General features: G+C 44.6%; 1 protein-coding gene across 1 annotated transcript in view; it reads right to left on the reverse strand.

Annotated features, from left to right (window-relative positions):
- ARHGAP25 (Rho GTPase activating protein 25) overlaps positions 1–24443 on the reverse strand; it is a 179360-nt gene extending 154917 nt beyond the window's left edge. Inside the window, 2 exon segments of the mRNA XM_075342918.1 lie at positions 24095–24187; positions 24190–24443. Coding sequence (XP_075199033.1) covers positions 24095–24187; positions 24190–24229 — 133 coding nt within the window. The 5' untranslated portion in view covers positions 24230–24443.
- Positions 24444–24695: the final 252 nt, after the last annotated feature.

Here is a 24695-nt window from a genome sequence, read left to right on the forward strand (position 1 = left end):
GAGGCTGCGGTCACTGTCATAGTCTCTGTCCCCTCCCTGAAATGAAGCGTCATCAGTAATGCTTATTTCACAGGCGTGTCTGTCTCTACTCTGTCCCTGCTCATTCACTCCCTTCTTTCTGCACTGTGCAATCTGTACACTGACAGCGTCAGCTCTGTTGGCTCAGAACTGTAATAATCAGAGATGTCAATACCAGGCATGCAGGAAAGTAATGTCGCCCACCGTGGTGACATCACTGGTCTCCTGTATGCCAGGCATTAACAGTGCTATGTTGCTGGCAGATTATTACGGACTTGAGCAGACAACAGAGCGGGCGCTGTCACTGTGCACAGTGTAAGAAGGGACAGAGCAGCCCAAGAAACATACATTATGGTGACACTTCCTTTGATGGAGAGGGCAGGGGCTGTGACAGTGACCACAGCCTCTGCCCCCTGCTTTCTGCTCTTATGACACTTTGTTTGCGTGTCTCAGCATGCACTGGGATTCTCAAACAAATTGTCATTAGACAGGACTAGAAAAAATATAGAATAGCAGTTAGATAGTGTAGTTAGGGAACGGTAGAGAATTTTTTTATACAAGTATATTACAAAATAGTTTTGGTTATAGCATCAAATAAATTAGGATTAGAGATGGGCAAACCCACAGATGTTCAGGTTTGCTTGGGCCGGCCAGACATTAGTCCGGACCCAAAACCCAACACAAGTCTATGGAAACCCAAACTTGTGTGCTGTAAAATGTTGTTAGTAAGGGCTACAGGGCTGGATCGTGTTTTTGGTACATTTTTTCTGCAATTAGATGCAGATTTTCTGCAACTAAATACTCAACGTGCGCACTTAACCTAGGCTTGTAATCCAACATTAAGTTTATCTGAGTTGAGCTCATTGAGTTTGCCTGAGGTCACAGCTGGGTTACCGTGGGAACCTCCAGCTGTGACATCAGGTGAACTCCCTGATGTCACCACTATCATAGCTGCATGGGGTCCCGCATATTTTCATACACAGCCAAGATAACACACACCGGCAACCAATCACAGATGCTGTCAGAGAGGGTGGGCAGGGGAAGCAGTGAATATGCATGAGATTTAATGAGTGGACCTAGAAACAGTATGACAGCTGCACAGAGACTCGGTAAATATAATTGTCATGCTTTAAACCCACATGTGGTCAGAAACCTCTTGAAAAAGGAGAGGGCTCAGAAGGGAAGGAGCACTATTTGAATTTTGGAACACAAATATGACTGAAATAGATAGCGGGCACCATGTTGCATTTACACAGCACCTAAGGTGTCTAAACACCAGAAACCCCAACAAGTGACTCCATTTTGGAAACTAAACTGATCAAGGAATTCATGTAGGGATATGTTCAGCATATTAAACCCAGAGGTACTTCAACAAACTTTTTAAAATGTGGATGGGAAAACAAAAATTGTGGGGTTTTTTTTCCCTCTAAAATGTTGTTTTAATCCCAAATTTGTAATTTTCATAATGAATAACAGAAGAAAATGTACACCCTAGCTTGTTAGGCAATTTCTTACAAATGTGATTATACTCTATATGTTGTCAAAAACTGCTGTTTGGGCACATGGCAGGGCTTGGAAAGGAAGAGCGCTATTTGATTTTTTGAGTGTAATTTTACAGGGAATAGATTGTGAATGCCATGTCGCATTCGCAGAGCCCCTGAGGTACCAAAGCAGTGGAAATCCCCCACAATTGACCCCATTTTGAAAACTGGACCCCTCAATGAATTCATCTAGGGGTGTGCTGAGCATGTTTACCCTACAGATGATTAACAAAACTTTATAACATGTAGATGTGAAAACAAAAACCTACATGGTTTTCCACTAAAACATTGCTTTAGCACTAAATTTATAGTTTATACCAGGGGTAATAGGAGAAAACTGACCCCAGAATTTGTTATGCATGTTCTTCCAAACAAAGTGATACTCCATATGTGGTCAAAAAGTAACGTTTGGGCACATGCAAAACTCGGAAAGCAAAAAGTGCTATTTAATTTTTGGAACATAAATTTGGACACTGTTCATTTGCATAGCTCCTTAGGTGCTAAAAAAAGCAGAAAACCCCCCAAAAGTGACCCCACAGTACAAATTGCACCTCACAGTGAATTAATCTACAGCTGCGGTGATAATTTTGTAACATCCACACCATGCCTTTTATTTGTGGAAAATAGCAAATATGCCAGTTTAGTGCCCATACATTGTGCCCCCAAATATTGTACGCAACGTCTGGAGACATGCACCCCGATAATTGTTAATCAGGCTCTCCCACTGCAATAAGGCTACACATGGGGCCGCTTACTGTTGTTTAGGCACTTGGATTTGGGAGTGCAGATTTCACTGAATTTTATTTGAGGGGACCCTCTATACTTCCAGTGGCAAATGACGGACCTGAGTGGGGCTGTTTTTTGAGGGATAGGTTAGGAGATTTATTTACATTTTGGGGTATATAACATATTTTGATTGCTTTCAAAATATGTAAGGCTGGACTCACATTCTTGTCTTCTACACAGAACCCTTACGTTGGGCGTTTCCTTTTAAATCCCCCAAAAATGTGATTCAGATGCAACCCCAGACGAAATCACACATAATGAGGCAAATGGAAATGTGATGCCCCTGGACTAGTCAGGGCGTCACAGGGTACTGCACTTGCTGCTCTTTAGTGCAGGGCTCAACCCCTCATGGTTCTGGGTTCCCAACCTATGGTACTGCCTCCATCCGCATCCAAATCCAAACCACACCTCACACCACACCCTGTCAGACACACCAGTGGGCTGCAGAGCTGGAATAGGGCCGCCCACCTAGGGGTTAGGCAGACTGGTGGGAGGGAAATAGGACAAAACAATGGTAGCCCTCGAGTAGTGAGGAGCTGGGGAGTGTGTGGCTCCCTGGTTGTTAGAGATTGGGTCGCAGATGGTGGTCTGGGCCCGGAGGAGTCGGAGACCCGGTCGCAGGGTATTGAGGCTGGGTGCATAGACCTGGTCTTGGAGGACAGTCAGCAGCTCAAGTCTAATAGCCGGTCCAGAAGTATACAAGGCACTCCCAAGATGATTTGAAGAAAAATTTATTCATGTGCGTAACAAAAACGTTTTCGGTCCTATGTGGACCTTCCTCAGTAGCACATATGTGAGGGAAAACGCTGTGTGGGCTGTCAGACGCGGAATCCACCGCTGTATGGGGGCAGCCCCCATACAGCGGTGGATTCCGCGTCTGACAGCCCACACAGCATTTTCCCTCACATATGTGCTACTGAGGAAGGTCCACATAGGACCGGAAACGTTTTTGTTACGCACATGAATACATTTTTCTTCAAATCATCTTGGGAGTACCTTGTATACGTCTCACTGTTTGGCTTTGGAACCTGAAGTGTACCCCAATATCTCCGACACATATATAGGAAGTGCCATTCTCTTCTTGCTATAATAGCCGGTCCAGGTCGAAAGCACGGCGAGGTACAAGACCCTAGGTCGGTGAGTAGCTTCAGGCAACCCGGCAATTAACCTGCGGAGGATAGTGACTTTATGGACTGCCCCCAAGAAGCTCAGAGATCAGGGGCACTGGTACAACGAGGGGGGGGATAGGGCTTTCCAACCCACGCAGCCCACAGAAATCCCAACCGTGAGCCCTTGAGAGCGCAGCTCCACTACCAACAAGTAGGGAGCGGGGCCTGGACAGCTTTACGCCAACAGGCCACCAGAACACTTCTAATTTGTGCATGGAGGCAGGCTCCGAACCACCCGGCAGTACTAAAGGGGATGGATACCCGGACGGGCTCCCCCAAGAAGGCAGCGGCACCCAGAGACTTGGTTTACCTTGTTGTCAGAGTCTGCTTTGTGGTCGCACCATCACCAATACTGCCTGAGTGAGTACATGGTCCTCCCCTGCTTCCAACCAGCGCTGCACTCCCCTACAACTGGCATCTCATCATCCAGAGTCCCGGGGCCTCCACTACCCGTGGAGGGAACGTCATCTGGTTGCCCCGCTACATCTCCACCGGGTACTCCTATCGGCAGTGGCGGTACTCTCCTTACCGTGAACCACGGGTGGTGTCACGAACTATTATCCCCTGTAAATAGTTCCCTTTACATTTGAGTGGCTGCAAGCCCCCGGGGTCGGAGACCCTCGAGCCACAGCAAACCCGTATCCGAGCGGTTTGACCGCTGCAGGGACGGCACAGAAACACTTTGCAATCTGTTTGGTGTCTGTTCCGGTGATATTCATTCTTTTTATGCGTGCATAGAACAATCTGGTCATGGTCGTTCACACTTCTGCTCTAAAAAGACACCTAAAATGATGGGCCATTGCAGGAACAGACACAAGACGGAGTCCAAAGTGACTCTATATGCCTCATTATATATTCAGAGAGCTGTAGCTTTTTTAGTTTTTGGCAAACAGCTGTTGAGGACTTTTCTGCATGACGAATTGAAAAACGTTTTGTACCATTTTTGATTTACATCTTTTTTTATTGCGTTTTATTCAGATTTTTCAGATGCAGAAAGAATAAAACTCAGTAATTCAGTTATTTTTCTTTTTTGCACGGTAAAAGTCATAAAACTAATTTATTTTTCGGGTCAGTATGGTTATAGCAATACCAGATTTATATAGCTGTTTAATGCTTTGCTACTTTTACACACTAAAAACAATACTTTCCAAAAATTTATTTGCTTTTGTATCCCCATATTCTGAGAGCTGTAACTTTTATTTTTTGCTGAATGAGCCATATGCAGTAAGTACTCATTTTTTGCCTGACAATTTGCTGCTTTTATTTATAGTGTTTGTTTTTTACATATGACTTCTTGATCCTTTGTATCCAATTTTTTGTATCAGTATGATGAAAAGTGACATTGGTGTGTTTTTTTGTGTGTTGGCCATATGGATTAAATATTGTGATAGTTTTATACATTGGGACATTTCAGATGCGACAATATCAATTATATGTATTTTTTTGTTGTTTATTTTAGCACAAAGGCTACGTTTTTAGTGGCAAAATGGATTTATGTGATTTGTGTGTGCTTTTTTCAAGGCTTTTTTTTACATTTTACATATTTTATTTAACTTTTTTATTTTTTCACTTAAGGCTCCGTCACACGGTACGATGTATCGTGCGATATGTCGGCGGGGTCACGGAATTCGTGACGCACATCCGGCATCGTTAGAGATGTCGTACCGTGTGACACCTCCGAACGACTGTTAACGAGCAAAAATGCTCACCTTATCATTGCTCGTTGACACGTCGTTCATTTTCATAATGACGTTCTTCCTTTTGCGCGCCGGTTGTTCGTCGTCCCTGAGGCAGCACACATCGCTACGTGTGACACCCCGGGAACAACAAACACAGCTTACCTGTGTCCCGCCGGCAATGAGGAAGGAAGGAGGTGGGCGAGATGTTACGTCCCGCTCATCTCCACCCCTCCGCTTCTATTGGGCGGTTGCTGTGTGACGTCATTGTGACGTAGAACGTCCCTCCCCATTCAGGAAGAGGATGTTCGCCGCCCACAGCGACATCGTGAGGGAGGTAAGTACGTGTGACGGGGGTTAACAACATTGTGCGCCACGGGCAACGAATTGCCCGTGACGCACAAACGACGGGGGCCGGTGCGATCGCTCATGAGATCGCACGATATATCGAAGCGTGTGACGGGGCCTTTAGGGTTTCTGCTAACAATCAGGATTACTAGCATTCTGGAGGCAGCATATTATCACTGTGTCCAAAACACTGTGTTGTACAGTACAAGCATAGTGGATGGGATTAACAGAAATCTCATGCCCACTGAGCTTCTTTTTTGCATAAAATCACCTACTGTGCTGGTTTTCGAGCCACAGCATGTCAATTTCTAGCGGAGATGCTGAGTCTTCTGTGCGTAGTTTCCCCATAAACTTCCATTAGATGTGGAAAATCCAGTTTAAAAAAACCACGAGTTGTTAAGTGCGATTACGCAGTGTAAATGCACCTAAAAAACGCATATATACCAACATTGAGGTTTCAATGAAGTTTGTAGAAACACAGGAAGTAGAACAAACAAAGTTGACTAAACCAAAATATGGCCTCAACCCCCTACAGATTATACACTTGCATCCTTAAGTGCCTTTCATGTAGTACTAAAGGGTGTTTAGCATGGTTTAACCTAATATATTTTAAAAAATCAATGCAGGGTTTTTGATAACTAGCCAAGGTAAAGCAGACAGCTGAGGGCTAGTATTAACAGGCTGGGAAGGTCTATGGTTACTTGGCCCTTCCCAGCCTAAAATATACCACTATGAAGTCACCCCAGAATTGGCGCACCCCATTCTGAGACTTTGCCCTGGTTCTTCCCAATTGCCCTGGTGCATTGGCATTTGGGGTAATATTTTTGCATTTGATGTCAGCTGTGAAGTGTCAGCTGGCATCAATCCTAGGGGTTAGTAATGGAGAGATTTATATCAGACACCCCCCACCCCCATTACTATCCCAGTAAGTGTAAACTGAAAAAAACACTCGCATATAGGAAAAAAATAGTTTATTTGAACAAAGACCAGCCACACTAGACCTCATTACATTAACCCCCCACCCAAAAAAAAAACACAAAGCCTGGCCTTAATCCATGGTGTACTGGTCCCTCGACATCCCCCAAATTGGGTTACTCCCTATCAGCTCCAGACTTGGAATTTCTCACGCATGGTGACATCAGTAACTCAGTGTGTGGATAACATGTTGTTGATATGTTTCCACAGCAGAAACGCACCAAAAATATGTCAGAATCGCACCAAAAACACGTGCATTTTTACCTACGCATTAAATAAACTTCAGCGTACCCGCAAGAGAAATTGACATGTTGCGGATTTGAAACTTGCACTGCAGGTCAGTTAAAAGTAGCACAGTGGGCTGGAGATTTCTATAATTTCCATCCACTTTTCTGGAACTGTAAGACACTGCATCTCTGTCGCAAAGAAAATGCTTAACACACATCCTAAAGCCACATGCACACGTTGAGTATTTGATTATTTTTTACCTCAGTATTTGTAAGCCAAAACCAGGAGTGGGTAAAAAATGCAAAGTGGTGCCCGAGTTTCTTTTATACCTTTTCTCCGATTGTTTCACTCCTGGTTTTGGCCACAAATACTGAGGTAAAAAAAACTCACCAAATGCTCAACCTGTTCACGTGGCCTTAATGGTAAATAACTGGGGGTTTCAAAGTGCTTTGCTGCCTATGGCAGAAAGGGCAAAATTTATCCTGAATATATATATATATATATATATATATATATTTTTTTTTTTTACATCTTTCTAAATGCACTACAGTTAGGTCCAGAAATATTTGGACAGCGACACAAGTTTTGGCATATTACCTGTTTACCAAAACATGTTCAAGATACAGTTATATATTAAATATATGCTTCAGGCCTCTGCCACACTCACGTGAATTTCACGCACGTGCCGAGAGACACGTATTTTCCCTGCGTGTTGCGTGCAGGTAAGTACGTGTCTCTGGTACGTGCGGGCCACGTGTGTTTTACGTGTGCTATCCGCGATAGCACACGTAGAATCAGTAATTATTATACTCACCTGGTCCTTCCTGCTGCCGCGCTGCTGTCCGTGGTGCTGATCCTCGGTCTCCAGCCCTCCCGTCTCCACGCTGCTGCTGCTGGCAGGCAGTGAAGTGAATATTCTATGAGATTAATGAGCGGCGGTCGGCAGCAAGAGGCAGCAGCGGCAGAGACAGGAGGGCTGGAGAAGGTGAGTAAATGTTTTGTTTTTTTTTCACTGACATGTGTGTTTTCTCCGGCGCGTGTCACACGGGACCGCATCCACACTACACCCGTGTGGTACGGGTGCGGGCCGTGTAACACCCGTGCTGCCGGAGAAAACACTGACATGTCAGCGCTTTGAAAATCGCACACACGTACAAACGCACACGGACACACGTTCCGTGTGGTTTTACGTGTGTGTGCCTGCTACAATAGGGTAGCATTGGTTAAAGTCTCTCCGTGCCGCCGGTACGTGTAAAAAATGACAAACACGTGCCGGAGGCACGGATGTGTGGCGCAGGCCTAAAGTGCAGACTTTCACTGTTCACATCAAAATGCCTAAACTGGTTGTGGCTCTCCTGACCAGAGCGTGACAGCTTCATGTATTTCTATGCAGCGCTCACACTCGGGTCAGGAGAGCCGCCAACCAGTCCAGGCATTTTGATACAATCGTCGTCCATGTAAGGCTAGTTTCACACTTGCGTTGGACGGCTTCCGTAGCATTGCATTGTGTGACGGATGCAACGGATGCATTGCATATAGTGGCACAACGCAATGGTACGGATCGTACAAAATAACGGAAACCGTTATTTTTTTTTTTCTTTTCTTCTTTACAGTACCAGCAGCCGACTATTGTGAACGCTCAGCTGATCGCTCTTAATAGCCGGCGGCCGAGCGCTCTCAAATGCCGGCGGCCGAGCGCTCAGCTGAGCGCTATAACATGCCGGCAGCCGAGCGCTCAGCTGAGTGCCCTGACATGCCGGCGACCGAGCGCTCAGCTGAGTGCCCTGACATGCCGGCGGCCGAGCGCTCAGCTGAGTGCCCTGACATGCCGGCGGCCGAGCGCTCAGCTGAGTGCCCTGACATGCCGGCGGCCGGGCAATCAGCTGAGTGCCCTGACATGCCGGCGGCCGAGCGCTCAGCTGAGTGCCCTGACATGCCGGCGGCCGAGTGCTCAGCTGAGTGCCTTGACATGCCGGCGGCCGAGCGCTCAGCTGAATGTTCGGCCACCGAGAAATAAAATAAAGTTTGTGATTAAAAAAAAAAAAAAAAAGAGCATGCGCAGTGAAAAATAAAGGTTTCCGCTGCTCAAAAAAAGTTACATGCAGCGTTCCATCCGCCCGGCGCAGCGTCAAAATAATGACGCTGCATCGTCCAGCGGATGCAACGCTGACACTTGCGTTACAGTGCGTCGTCCATACAAGTCTATGGAGAATAGCGCAGTGCGTTAACGGACTGCGCTATTCTCCATAGTGACGGACTTCGCTGAACGCAAGTGTGAAAGTAGCCTAATACTGCTATCTGACCCCAGCCCTAATTGGTGTAAAGTTTTAGGAATTACAGATCTTTAATATGTAGCTATCTCTTTTTCAAGGGACCAGAAATAACACTGTTCTACATCCAAATTGGTTCAGACGAAAACAATTGAAACCATCTAATTTTGTGGTGCTGAAAATTAATATGATGTTTACATTTGCTGATTGGCTCTAATTTTCAAGATCCAGGGGAGAATGTAATTACAGATGACACCTTTCATGCAGCTTATAGAAAAATTGTCTGTATTATTTCATCGTCAGTCATTATTGCTTTGTTAGTAGCTAGTCTATTGCATCATCTATTTATTTAATGTATTGAGCTTTCAGTATTCTATCATCATAGGGGGACCAATCAAAAAATGTCAACTCAGGTCCGATGACGTAATCGGAATTACAGCTGCATCACCTACATTTATAAATGCTCTCTGTGTAAGGTTTACAGTTTTAGGATTTCTTAGTTTAGTTTCTTAGCATATTGACATGTTTCTATATACTTTTACAGATATGCTTTGTTCTTGAATTAACAAAGTGAATAGTTTTTGCTACATATGCGTAGAAGTCATAAAGACGAAACTTGACTACTATGATATGGAAAACCTACAACCTGTTTTTTGGCTGCAGAATAGGATATCATGACAAGAGTTGGGCCCCACACATATGCTGTAATACATGTGCATCACATCTTACTCAGTGGTTGCAGGGTAAGAGTCAATCTATGCCTTTTGCAGTCTCATTGATTTGGAGAGAGCTAACCGATCACACTACTACGAATTGCTTTTTCCTGAATGGTGCCCCCTTTAGGAAAGGAGTTTCAAAGAAGAAGAGTGGACTTTACAGTATCCAAATTTTCCATCGGCAATACATCCAGTATCACATACAGAAGAACTGCCATATCCAAATGCACCAGAAACATTTTCAGTCAAGTCAAGGAAAAAGAGGGCACTTGGTGCCCTGAATTATCTTCCTTTTATGACTTTGACTTTCTGTCAACAAACACAACTGACCTAAAATTTTATAACACATAGTGAATTAACGATCTTGTTAGAGACTTGGCACTGCCCAAGAGTGAGGCTGAACTCTTAGGAGATTCCACTAGTGTAGCCTGGAATCTAATGGGCGATATTTGGATTTCTTGGTTCTGCAACTGTGATAAAGATGTTGTCCAATACTTCTTCATGGAGGGCAATCTTGTGGCATTCAACAACATCAGCAGTTTAATGGAAGCTCAGAAGATAAATCATAATCCAGGGGCATGGAGGCTCTTCATCGATTCGTCCAAAATAAGCCTAAAAGCCGTCTTGCTGCATAGTGGCAATGTGGTACCTTCACTTCCAGTTGGTTATGCAGTCCACACGAAAGAAACCTATAACATGAAACAGCTGTTGAGGTGCCCGAGCTATGACCAACATTTGTGGCCCCTCTGTGGTGACATTAAGGTGGTTGCCCTCTTACTTGGTCTCCAAGATGGAAACACAAAGCACGGCTGCTTTCTGTGTGAGGATAGTAAGAGAATATCACTACAATAAAAGACTGCCCTCCCCAACATTCACTTGAGCCAGGGAGTAAAAATGTCCGGCATCCAGACATTGGGACTCATATAAGATTTTGTTACCGCTATTGCATATCAAGTTGGGTGTAATGAAGAACTTTGTAATGGCAATGGATAAAAATGCAAAAGCATTCAAGCATCTCCTTCATAAATTTCCAAGGTCCATCCATGGGGGCAATGGGGGTAAAGCTCATGGGGGCATTGTAACACAGTCAATGAATTGTAGGTGTCCTTGTGAGTACAAGTCGTCATCCGGTCCTGGACAGCCGACGTCAGTGGCAATATGCGGTCTACATAGGTTCACAGTCCACATGACATAAATCCACACACTCAGCCAGGACCAGTCAGTTAATTAGTTAATATAGCTGTGTCGGGGCAACCAGAGTCAATTCCTCACCCACGACTCCTGCCCTTCGCTACTCTACAATATGCTCAGGTAATTACCACATAATGAAAGCCATAAAAGAAAATAACACAATTGGATTTATTTTTTTCTGAACATTAAAAAACTAGAAGACAAGAAGCGCAAAGATAGGTTCTTATCAGATTGTACCTGGGACGGTAACCAACTAGGGGGGCTCACCTTGTATAGTTGTGTGAGTCACAACTGACTGTAGTGCATTTGTATGGCACGGACGCTGCGGCTCCACGTAGAGTAGATGATGACCGTTAATTAGATGGGGGATCTATGCCGTTCTGCCGTGGGGGAGAGGTAGTCTATAATTTCAAAGTGATTTTATTTCAATGTGTTTCGGAGAGATACTCCTCTCCTGCTTCATGTGATCAATCCTGAAGAAGGAGTATATAATGTCTACGCCCTTATACAGTTGACATTAAGAAAAAAGTTATGGCAATTAGAAAAAGGGGAGGAAAAAATGAAAATGCAAAAATGGAAATGCACCGGTTATAAAGGGGTTAAAGGGCAGAGGTATTCTAGAAAAAGTCCAACAAGTGCTGTGAGCAGTGTTTAGTGAATCTGACAGTGTGGCAAACTAAGATGGTCGTGGTTGTTCTAGTGACAGTTCTGGATGAAGTGGTTATTATATCCATTTTCTTTATCTATGGTGGTCTGGAGTGGTTCTGGCTTATTAAAGGGTATGTCTGTATGGGATGGAATTACTGTGCAAAATTTCTGCAGCAATTCCACCAAAAACGTCAGGGATATCTGCAGTGACAAATTAAGATTTGGCACTGTGGGTAGGATAAAATTCTAAAAAAAAAACAAAACACTATTGCTCACCTCAGCCAAGATGGAGGCAAAGAATAGTGTGTAGTAGTAAATACAGTCAGGGCCAGAAATATTTGGACAGTGACACAAGTTTTGTTATTTTAGCTGTTTACAAAAACATGTTCAGAAATACAATTATATATATAATATGGGCTGAAAGTGCACACTCCCAGCTGCAATATGAGAGTTTTCACATCCAAATCGGAGAAAGGATTGAGGAATCATAGCTCTGTAATGCATAGCCTCCTCTTTTTAAAGGGACCAAAAGTAATTGGACAAGGCACTCTAAGGGCTGCAATTAACTCTGAAGGCGTCTCCCTCGTTAACCTGTAATCAATGAAGTAGTTAAAAGGTCTGGGGTTGATTACAGGTGTGTGGTTTTGCATTTGGAAGCTGTTGCTGTGACCAGACAACATGCGGTCTAAGGAACTCTCAATTGAGGTGAAGCAGAACATCCTGAGGCTGAAAAAAAAGAAAAAATCCATCAGAGAGATAGCAGACATGCTTGGAGTAGCAAAATCAACAGTCGGGTACATTCTGAGAAAAAAGGAATTGACTGGTGAGCTTGGGAACTCAAAAAAGCCTGGGCGTCCACGGATGACAACAGTGGTGGATGATCGCCGCATACTTTCTTTGGTGAAGAAGAACCCATTCACAACATCAACTGAAGTCCAGAACACGCTCAGTGAAGTAGGTGTATCTGTCTCTAAGTCAACAGTAAAGAGAAGACTCCATGTAAGTAAATACAAAGGGTTCACATCTAGATGCAAACCATTCATCAATTCCAAAAATAGACAGACCAGAGTTAAATTTGCTGAAAAACACCTCATGAAGCCAGCTCAGTTCTGGAAAAATATTCTATGGACAGATGAGACAAAGATCAACCTGTACCAGAATGATGGGAAGAAAAAAGTTTGGAGAAGAAAGGGAACGGCACATGATCCAAGGCACACCACATCCTCTGTAAAACATGGTGGAGGCAATGTGATGGTGTAGTGGGTGAACAAACCCCCTACCAAGAAAAAGTATAGTTAGCCCGGAAATGCTGTTAATAAAAATGTTGTATTTCTTTGTGTAGTGTGTTAGGGCACCCCTAGTGGCCGGGTGGGACGGCTGTCGCCACCGTGAAGGAGGAGCCGGCTGAATCACTGGGGAATGAGTGTGTGTGTGTGAGTAGTTGGATCCGGGACGGGAGAGCGAGAACATCGAGGGGCAGAGTGTGTGAGCGGGACCAGCAGGGGGCGCCGGTGAGAAAGGAGTGGAACGTAACCTCAGGGTGTGAAGCAACTGGTGTGGGTCCGGTGTGCGTGTAACCGAAGAGTGGGAGCCCAGCGAAGTAAAGTACCCCGGGCATATCCCCACCAGAGGGTGCGTTAGGGCAGGCTGCCCCCAGCTCCACCGAAAGTGCCTGATTCTGCTGCCGGATGATTATGTACAATAAAGGATGTCTTTTATTAACACCACCCTTTGCCTGAAGATCGTTTGTACACCGTCCGGCGAATGCACCATCACACTCTGCCCCACCAAGTCAGCTCCCGACCTTGAGGTAGTGGTGAAGCCAGGGACAAGCCTGAAAACTACAGCCACGACTACAAGGCCGGAGGCTCCCCTGGCTCATCATTACAATGGCATGGGCATGCATGGCTTTCAATGGCACTGGGTCACTTGTGTTTATTGATGACATAACAGCAGACAAGAGTAGCCGGATGAATTCTGAAGTGTACCGGGATATACTTTCAGCCCAGATTCAGCCAAATGCCGCAAAGTTGATCGGACGGCGCTTCATAGTACAGATGGACAATGACCCCAAGCATACAGCCAAAGCTACCCAGGAGTTCATGAGTGCAAAAAAGTGGAACATTCTGCAATGGCCAAGTCAATCACCAGATCTTAACCCAATTGAGCATGCATTTCACTTGCTCAAATCCAGACTTAAGACGGAAAGACCCACAAACAAGCAAGACCTGAAGGCTGCGGCTGTAAAGGCCTGGCAAAGCATTAAGAAGGAGGAAACCCAGCGTTTGGTGATGTCCATGGGTTCCAGACTTAAGGCAGTGATTGCCTCCAAAGGATTCGCAACAAAATATTGAAAATAAAAATATTTTGTTTGGGTTTGGTTTATTTGTCCAATTACTTTTGACCTCCTAAAATGTGGAGTGTTTGTAAAGAAATGTGTACAATTCCTACAATTTCTATCAGATATTTTTGTTCAAACCTTCAAATTAAACGTTACAATCTGCACTTGAATTCTGTTGTAGAGGTTTCATTTCAAATCCAATGTGGTGGCATGCAGAGCCCAACTCGCGAAAATTGTGTCACTGTCCAAATATTTCTGGACCTAACTGTATTCAGTGGATAACTTGATGTAACTGAAATTCCTCTTACAAATGCTACCAGGGCCTGGCATCTTTTGGGGGCCGATTGCCTTGACATCCCAATGCTGCCGAGCAAACAGCATTGCTGGAGTAGAGGAGGTGTCTGATCGCCCAATTCTTGGGGTTAACCCCCCCCCCCTCCAAGGCTCTAAATGCAGCAACTGGGTGAGGAGGTAAAGGCCCCGTCACACTAAGCAACATCGCTAGAAACATCGCTGCTAACGAACAACTTTTGTGACGTTGCTAGTGATGTTGCTGTGTGTGACATCCAGCAACAACCTGGCCCCTGCTGTGAGGTCGCTGGTTGTTGCTGAATGTCCTGGGCCATTTTTTAGTTGTTGCTGTCCTGCTGTGAAGCACAGATCGCTGTGTGTGACAGCGAGACAGCAACAACTAAATATACAGGCAGCAGGAGCCGGCTTCTGCGGAGGCTGGTAACCAATGTAAACATCGGGTAACCAAGAAGCCCTGTCCCTGGTTACCCGATATTTACCTTTGTTACCAGCCTCCGCCGCTCTCAGTCAGTGCCGGCTCCTGCTCTGTGCACATGTAGCTGCAGCACACATCGGGTTAATTAACCCGATGTGTGCTGTAACTAGGAGAGCAGGGAGCCAGCACTAAGCGGTGTGCGCTGCTCCCTGCTCTGTGCACATTTAGCTGCAGCATACATCGGGTAATTAACCCGATGTGTGCTGTAGGAGAGCAGGGAGCCAGCGCTCAGTGTGCGCTGCTCCCTGCTCTCTGCACGTGTAGCTCCGTGCGGTGGTAACCAAGGTAAATATCGGGTTGGTTACCCGATATTTACCTTAGTTACCAAGCGCAGCATCTTCCACGCGGCGCTGGGGGCTGGTCACTGGTTGCTGGTGAGCTCACCAGCAACTTGTGTAGCCACGCTCCAGTGATCCCTGCCAGGTCAGGTTGCTGGTGGGATCGCTGGAGCGTCGCAGTGTGACATCTCACCAGCAACCTCCTAGCAACTTACCAGCGATCCCTATCGTTGTTGGGATCGCTGGTAAGTTGCTTAAGCTGGTGTCACACATAACGACGACGACAACGACGTCGCTGCTACATCACCATTTTCTGTGACGTTGCAGCGACGTCCCGTCGCTGTCGCTGTGTGTGACATCCAGCAACGACCTGGCCCCTGCTGTGAGGTCGCCGGTCGTTGCTGAATGTCCAGCTTCATTTTTTGGTCGTCACTCTCCCGCTGTGACACACACATCGCTGTGTGTGACAGCGAGAGAGCGACGAAATGAAGCGATCAGGAGCCGGCACTGGCAGCTGCGGTAAGCTGTAACCAGCGTAAACATCGGGTAACCAAGGGAAGACCTTTCCCTGGTTACCCGATGTTTACGCTGGTTACCAGCCTCCGCTCTTGCTGCCAGTGCCGGCTCCTGCACTGTGACATGTGGCTGCAGTACGCATCGGGTAATTAACCCGATGTATACTGTAGCAAGGAGAGCAAGGAGCCAGCGCTAAGCAGTGCGCGCGGCTCCCTGCTCTCTGCACTGTGACATGTAGCTGCAGCACACATCGGGTTAATTAACCCGATGTGTGCTGCAGGAGAGCAAGGAGCCAGCGCTAAGCGCGGCTCCCTGCTCTCTGAACTGTGACATGTAGCTGCAGCACACATCGGGTTAATTAACCCGATGTGTGCTGCAGGAGAGCAAGGAGCCAGCGCTAAGCGCGGCTCCCTGCTCTCTGAACATGTAGCACAGCGACGTTATGATCGCTGCTTCTGCTGTGTTTGACAGCTAAGCAGCGATCATAACAGCGACTTACAAGGTCGCTGTTACGTCACCGAAAATGGTGACGTAACAGCGACGTCGTTGTCGCTGTCGTTTAGTGTGACACCAGCTTTAGTGTGACTGGACCTTAACAGCTCCAAGAAAATAGCTCTTCATTGTCTTTGTTTTCTCTTATCTTATCTACATGTGGCCACTTTATTATATAGGAAAACAGTTTTAACCCAACAAAAGGGGTAGTTACATATGTTTGGTTCCTTTAAGTAAATCCCGTAATTCTGTAAAACTGTTTGCTCAGCTTCCCTTTGTCTAATATTATACTTTGTGAAATGGAGAATGCGTTAAAGTCCCAGACATGCAATAATGGGGAGGGTTATGTTGCAGATTTCAGCTTTCAGCAGAATCATTTAGCACAGACATTGTGGGAGAATGAACATACAGAAACCACTATATGCACCATTGGAACATGGATATGGAAGATGGACAACCAGAGAGGTCACATAGAACAGTTTTAATGGGAATCTGTCAGCAGATTTTTGAAAACTGGATAATATAAGGGTACAGTCTCTAATTCCAGGGATTGTTGCTTACGAGACTGTTTAGTGTAGTTGTCATAAAATCACTGTTTGTCGGCAGGAGATTATCACTGTTTGACTACTCGTCCTGTTGCCAACCCCACACCCATCACTCAGCAATCAGAGAACTAGTAGATCTGCAGCAGAGAAAACTGTTTTTAATCAGCATCAAGTAAAATGAATGAAAAATTGCTGCAATTATGGACTTCATCCCAGCATCATGCTGCTCTTAGATAGGGTAGCAAAAACCCTTTGACAGATTCCTTTTAAAGTGCAACCATCATTTTAATTTTTATTTCATAAATCAATAGAAAACCTGTATCAGTGAAGACTTTCCCATTATTGAGATAGCAGTTGGAGCTGATGAGATTCTATGATGATGGGGAAGAGCTAGAGGTAGAGGGAGGAGCTAAAAGCAGAGGGAAGTGCTAGAGGGAGGAGCTTAAGGCAGAGGGAGGAGCTAGAAGAAGAGGGAGGAGCTAGAGGCAGAGGGAAGAGCTAGAGGCAGAGGGAAGAGCTAGAGGCAGAGGGAAGAGCTAGAAGCAGAGGGAAGAGCTAGAAACAGAGGGAAGAGCTAGAAGCAGAGGGAAGAGCTGGAGGCAGAGGGAGGAGCTGGAGGCAGAGGGAAGAGCTGGAAGCAGAGAGAGGAGCTGGAAGCATGGGGAAGTGCTAGAGGCAGAGGAAGGAGCTGAAGGCAGAGGGAGGAGCTAAGAAGAGGGAGGAGCTGGAGGCATGGGGAAGTGCTAGAGGCAGAGGGAGGAGCTGAAGGCAGAGGCAGGAGCTAGAAGAAGAGGGATGAGCTGGAGGCAGAGGGAAGAGCTAGACGCAGAGGGAAGAGCTAGAGGGAAGATCTGGAAGGAAAGGGAATAGCTAAAGGAAGAGCAAGGAGCTGGAAGTAGAAAGAGGAGCTGGAAGCAGAGGAAAGAGCTAGAGTCAGAGGGACGAGCTGGTGACAGAGGGAGGAGCTGGAAGGAGACATAATAGCTAGAGGCAGAGGGAGTAGCTGGAGGCAGAGGGAAGAGCTTCAGGCAGAGGGAGGAGATAGATGCAGAGCTCTGCCCCCTCCTATCTACAGTACATAGAATCTCATCAGCACCAACTCCCGTCTCCTATCTCAGTAATGGGAAACTCTTCACTGAATACAGATTTTACCTCAGAATTGAGAGGATTGATAATAACTGATCAATTCTGGCAGAGAACTAAGCAAATTTGTCGAGTAAGAAATAATATAAAGTTGCTTATTTTCATGTTTCCTATTTATTTAATAGAAATTAAAACAACAGTTACACTTTAAAGGGAACCAATCAGGATTTCCGTATGTAAGCTAAAGCCTGTGCTATACTGGCATTATCAGGCTGATTCTATACATACCTGTAGTGGTCAGCTCGGATGTTCAGGTTTTTAAATACAAGTAAAGTAATGTTTATAAAATTAGCTGCATGTTGAGTGGCAGCTGCACTGGAGCAGATAATATATTCATAGTTATCCCCTCCCCCTGCTAGAATTAGCATAACTATTATGGTTGAGTCTAGCATGTACGGGCTCATGCCAAGTTAGTGGGCGTGACCGGCTTGGCTGGTGGGAGTGGCAGCCTGGTTGGGGGCATGGCGATGTTTCTTCCTGTCCACTATAATCATGCAAGGGGGGCTTTGCCCCCACTGCACCCTACCATCTGGAGGCCCTACCCCCAGACCCTCGCTTCTATTATAATCAACTCTATGCCCATGTGGACTTAGAGAAAGAATGTTTATTCCCTCTGGAAATGTCAGGCTGCATTTTGAACATGCCCCATCACATGACAAATTACATTATGCCAGGCAGGAGCCCGTACACTCTAGCATCTACCTAAGTATTATGCAAACGATTCACTTTGTCTCTTGCAGGACCTGTGTTAGGTCATACCCATGTGACCTGTATCGAGCTTTGTTGGCTGAGGCCCCGCCCCTTCTGGTCACATGGGTATGACCTCACACAGGTCCTGCAAGAGACAAAGTGATTCGTTTGTATAATACTTATGCTAATTCTAACAGAGGGAGGGGATAATTATGAATACTCACCCCAGATATTATCTGATCCTCAGCTGCTGTCACTCAACAAGCAGCTAATTTTACAAACTTTACTTTTTTGGATTTCAAAACCTAAACATCCGAGTTAACCACTACAGGTATGTATAGAATCAGCCTGATAGTGCCAGTATAGCACTGGCTTTAGGTTACATACGAAAATCCTGATAATTGGTGTGCTTTAAAAAGGATTCTAACACTTTAAACAGTGCCAGCTGCTCATCACATTCCCCCTAGCATAAGCCTGCTGCTGCTGTTGTATACTCTAAAAGGTGTACATATTTATTACAACAATGTCTACCTGCAAGTCTACCTGTTAAGTTTAATTTCAGATTTACCTTCAGATTTTCTTTCTTTCTCACAAGCTCTTCTACGATTTGCTCACCAGACGTTATTAATCTAGGACACCAACCACCCAGGAAACACAGTTGCAATGTTACGGTTTTGCAACCATTGTAAGCGTATATTTCCTAAACGTAGAACTTTTTTACTTCTATTTGTGAATATTATCTTTTGGTTTTATGATACCCGGCTGTTGATAGAATTTGATGTAATTAATGTATAATTTGCCAGTGAGGTCTCGATCTCACATATTGAAGCTCTGGCGTGTTACACACGACATTATAAATCCACATCCTGTTCTGTGTGAGGTTAATGTACAAACTGAAGGAGGAACAGGCTGTGTACAGAGCGGCTGCTAGCTAGCATGACATCTCCACTGACGGGTGCTACTATCATATTATCTCATAATATGGCCAGATTGTTGCTTTTTGCTCCCCATGGACCCAGCTGCCATTAATATACAATATTCGTTCCCAGTAATGTTATCTATTTTTCTGCGTCTCATGTCATGGGTTGATATATCTGGGCCACTACAGTCATCAAACACCAACCACAACTATTGCTCTATAGATAGACTGCAAGATGAGATGTGGTATTGCTACAGTATATGATGACATCCATCTCTTCCCATAGCACGCACTGGTATTATACAGATCCATGGCAGTCATCATTGCAAGCCATACAGACAATATGGGATTATACAGTGAAAAGATGGCTGCCAGGTCAGCTTAGCTCCGATACTTGACACTATATGCAATGTTGACCAGTACAGAGCTACCTCTCCATACACTTTGGAACAGACTGGGCTGTCAGTTCTGCAAATATTTTGAGACTAATATCCTCCATTATCTAAATTTCCAAGTCTTTTCTCACGCTGCACCAGTTCTCTGGAATGCACTACCGCAGACAACCAGGTTAAATTCCTGAGTCCAAAGTTTTAACGTTCCCATAAAACACATCAATTCAATCAGGCCTATCATATCAACTCTTTAACTGTTCTCTGTTTTCTCTTCTGCCCCACAATCTCTACACTCAGTAGCACTTTATATCTGTACATAAACACACATACTGTTTGATGACCACTGGATCATGCAGTTTTACATGAACACCCTTATCTAATATAATCATGGCTGGATCGTACAATAGAAGCATTTTTTACCTCTCGTGTCCTGGTGTTGCCCCTATTTCCTCATAGCTTGTAAGCCCTTATGATCAGGTCCCTCACTAATCGTTTAAAGTTTTGAACTACCGTATGTGTTAAGCCGGTTTCAGGCGTCCGTGTTTAATCAGGTACCAGTCACACGCATGGTTATGGTCATACGTGCATATGTGTGTCATGCGTGTGTCACACGTGTGACATCCGTGTTTGCATATCTGTTATGCAAATGACACTGATCAAACTCTGATCAGACTGTCGGATGAGAGGAGGATTTAGAAAAAAAATTCTCCATTGTGCTATTCTGTAAAAATCTAACCATAGTCAAATATCATCCTAGGACAGTTTATGTTTACCATATACTCAATGAGTTGCATGTCCGAATGTGATCAGATAATTGGATCAAACTCAGACACACAGCAATTTGTTCCTCAAACAATCTGTCCGAGGTAAAAAAAAAAAAAATTGTAGATTGCCGCTGCCCCATAGACTAACATTGGTCTGAGTACGATCCAGTGTTTTGTCGAGTCACAGGGAGATCAAAAATACAGTCATGTAAACCTGGCCTAACATTGAGAAATGGCTTTCGTTCTGAATAGCGGATTAACAAAATAAACCAACCCCTATAAAAGATGACAAAGATAGGGCAGGTGTAACATGGGCGAAAAAGCCACACAACAATGGCCCACTGATGAGGTGTAAAACCAAAAACCAAAAGCTTGAATTCACCCTATTGCTGTAACCTACCTGACAGCGGAGGGTATAACGCCCTACTGTGTCTTGGCGCCACCTTTCAATGTCGTCTGTCGCTAACAAAACCCTATCAGTCACCTATAAGCAAAACATACCAAATCAGCATGTGCCAATCTAAGGAATATTACCTCCTACACATGCCCCAGCTGACCTGCTCATAGAAAATTAACCAGCAGTAACCATGAAAAATAGCTCAGAATAACAAAAAATGACGACATTAAATACAGTGCGCATGAGGGTAAGCAGGATACTGTATAGAATAATAGAATCATAGAATATTAGAGTTGGAAGGGACCTCCTGGGTCATCTAGTCCAACCCCCTGCTCAAAGCAGGATTCACTAAATCATCCCAGAAAGATGTCCGTCCAACCTCTTTTTAAAGACTTCCATTAAAGGAGAACTCACCACCTCTCATGGCAGCCTGTTCCACTCGTTGATCACCCTCACTGTCAAAAAGTTTTTTCTAATATCTAATCTGTGTCTCCTCCTCATCAGTTTCATCCCATTGCTTCTAGTCTTTCCTTGTGAAAATGAGAATAAAACTGATCCCTCTACAGTGTGACAGCCTTTAAGATATTTGTAAACAGCTATTAGGTCTCCTCTCAGTCTTCTCTTTTGCAAGCTAAACAATCCTAAATCCTGTAACTGTTCTTCATAGGACATGGTTTGCCGACCAGTCACCATTCTGGTCACTCTTCTCTGCACTTGCTCCAGTTTGTTGATGTCTTTTTTAAAATGTGGTGCCCAGAACTGGACACAATATTCCAGATGAGGTCTGACCAAAGAGGAGTAAAGGGGGATAATGACATCACGTGATCTAGACTGTATGCTTCTGTTAATACATCCTAGAATGGTGTTTGCCTTTTTTGCTGCTGCATCACACTGTTGACTCATGTTTAGTCTGTGATCTATTAGTATACCTAAAGGCTGCTTTACACGCTACGACATCGCTAAAGCAATGTTGTTGGGGTCACGGATTTTGTGACGCACATCCGGCCGCATTAGCGATGTCGTTGCATGTGACACCTATTAGCGCTTTTGAATCATTGCAAAAACGTTCAAAATCGCTAATCGGTGAAATGCCCCACTAATCTCAATTATCGTTGCTGCAGCAGGTACGATGTTGTTCGTCGTTCCTGCGGCAGCACACATTGCTATGTGTGACACCGCAGGAATGAGGAACCTCACCTTACCTGCATCCCGCCAGCAATGAGGAAGGAAAAAAGTGGGCGGGATGTTCGTCCTGCTCATCTCCGCCCCTCCGCTTTGATTGGGCGGCCGCTTAGTGACGTCGCTGTGACGCCAAACGAACCGCCTCCTTAAAAAGGAGGCGGTACGCCGGACACAGCGATGTCGCTATGCAGGTAAGTATGTGTGACGGGTCAGCGCGATTTTGTGCGCTATGGGCAGCATTATGCCCGTGACGCACAAACGATGGGGGCGGGTACGCATGCTAGCAATCTCGCTAGCGAGGTTGCAGCGTGTAAAGCGGCCTTTAGTCTTTTTCACACATGCTGTATATGCTCTTTTCATTATTCTTGCCAATATGTATGACTTTGCATTTCTCCCTGTTAAAAACCATTCTATTAGTTGCTGCCCATTGTTCCAGCTTGTTTAGATCTTGTTGAATCCTCTCTATCTCTTCTCTAGTATTAGCTATTCCTCCTAGCTTTGTGTCATCAGAAAATTTAATCAGTTTACCCTTAATTCCTTCATCTAAATCATTGATAAAGATGTTGAACAACACGGGGCCCAGGACAGAGCCCTGTGGTACCTCACTTGAGACAGTTTTCCAACTGGATGTGCAGCCATTTATGACCACTCTTTGACTCCGATCACTAAGCCAGTTATGACACTATTGCCTACTCCACATTGATATTAAGTATGACCATATGGTAAACCCAAAAGGACATCATACACTGATGGCAAAAAGAGGGGTATTGTACAGAAATGAACAGTATGCAAAAATATGCAAAAACCCTCTCATTAATTCCAACAAACCTGCAAGGTATCCCAACACAAATTGTGAGATGAATGAGTGGGACAATAGCAAACACTGGAGTTATCTATCCAGTCCCAACTCCAGTTATGTGGTCCAGAAAAAGACAGAGTGGACCTGGAAAAGGCAGTAAATAATGTATTTTACTACACACTGAGAACAGACATTACTGATGCCTATCTGATTGCAAAATAAACTGATAAAAAAAAACAAAAGACTGGAGTGGTAATTTAAAATCACATTAAACTTAATAGAATCCCAACAATTCACTTTAATGTCAATGAGGTCCATCAGGCATCATTAGGTCAGTCACGTGAGGACTCCACTTTCTGCATGAGCTTTGCTTCTCTGCTCCTATAGTGGAACAGGAAAACAGAACTAAGAATGCAGGTGTGAACATAGCCTAATGCTGTCTACAGTATTACATCTGGGATCCGAGGCAATTTATCACACGTGGTAATAGCACACTTGCATTCTTGGAACATCAGAAGGATGGACATATCATTGGTGCAATCTGTGTGGCTTCAAAGGGGCCCAAAAGGTTGGGGGGCCCATTTGTACCTCCAAAGCAGGTGAAATTGTGGATTTTGTTGATTTATTAGACTGAAAAGGGCCCATATATTGTTTTTGCACAACAGCCCTTTTCTATATCTGTCCACCTGGGCCGTAGGTCAATAATGTATTCTAATAAGCCTATAGGATTGCTGGACACCACAAATATACATGTCATGTTCTTTATCCATTATACCACAATGAAAAAAATGAGACACTGTTGAATATAGTGAAATAATGGCAGAAAATATACTTTTTGCCCTTCTTATACTGTTGGTGCGAGTGGACGACATAAATCAGTTATTGTCGGAGACTTCTTTGCATCTTATCAGCTTTCTTCTCCTGTATATAGCGATGTACCCTCTATTAACTTTTTATGCTCTAATACCATGGTTGCACATATCATTGATGCAACCTGTGCAGCCGCAAAGGGGCCCAAGAGGTTGGGGGGCCCATTACCACCACCGAAGCAGGTGGAATTGGGCATTTTGATGAGCTTTTGGGTTGCAAAAAGCCCATATTTTGTTTTTGCTCAGGGGCCCTTTTTGGCTTGTGGCCACCAGTGTCTATTATGGTATATGGAGAAACGATATCAACAGATTACACCTATTCAGATGACACATTTAGCTCTGATTTATGCTATAACATAGGCGTTTTCATTATTATACACATACACACAGATGATGAAAATAATTTTTCGTTACCCATTCTTCCAAAATCAGATTTCAATGTGAACTCCCAGCTCTTTGGCAGTTTCAGAGACATGGTGAAGCAGCATGGAGTATGCCCCCCGTAATAAATCGTTCAGTTGTCTGCTTCTTAGGTCCCTTATCCACCATGTAAACCCATGTGTTATACAACGGTCTTCCTCTTTCCGCTGCTCCACTTCGTAAAGCAAGTAAAATCCTGTAAATTCACAGAAATTCCTCTTGCTTGTATAGGGTTGATGCTTCCTGGGTAGGTAACAGGTGGAGGGCCGTAGTTATGGGTCTTATCCGGAAAATCTCTTCATTACTGCTTTAGAAAAGAATCACAAAGAACCCGACTCTCCGGTCTGTCTGTGCACAATGCAGCCGTGGAGGAAGTTGTGGGCATTTTATAACACTTCTTGAAAAATGTAGAAAGAAAAAAAAAAAAAGTCTGTTATCCTGTCTGATCGGTTACGTGACACTCAGACATAACTAGCAATACAAAGAATTCCAGGAATCATATAACCTGTAGTTAATATCTACTTAAGCAAATTAATCGTCTATTCAGGTGTTGGCTTTTTCATGAATGTCGCGGCTGATTCTAGTCAAAATCATG

This window comes from Anomaloglossus baeobatrachus, chromosome 4 (assembly GCF_048569485.1).
Source record: "Anomaloglossus baeobatrachus isolate aAnoBae1 chromosome 4, aAnoBae1.hap1, whole genome shotgun sequence".
NCBI lineage: Eukaryota > Metazoa > Chordata > Amphibia > Anura > Aromobatidae > Anomaloglossus > Anomaloglossus baeobatrachus.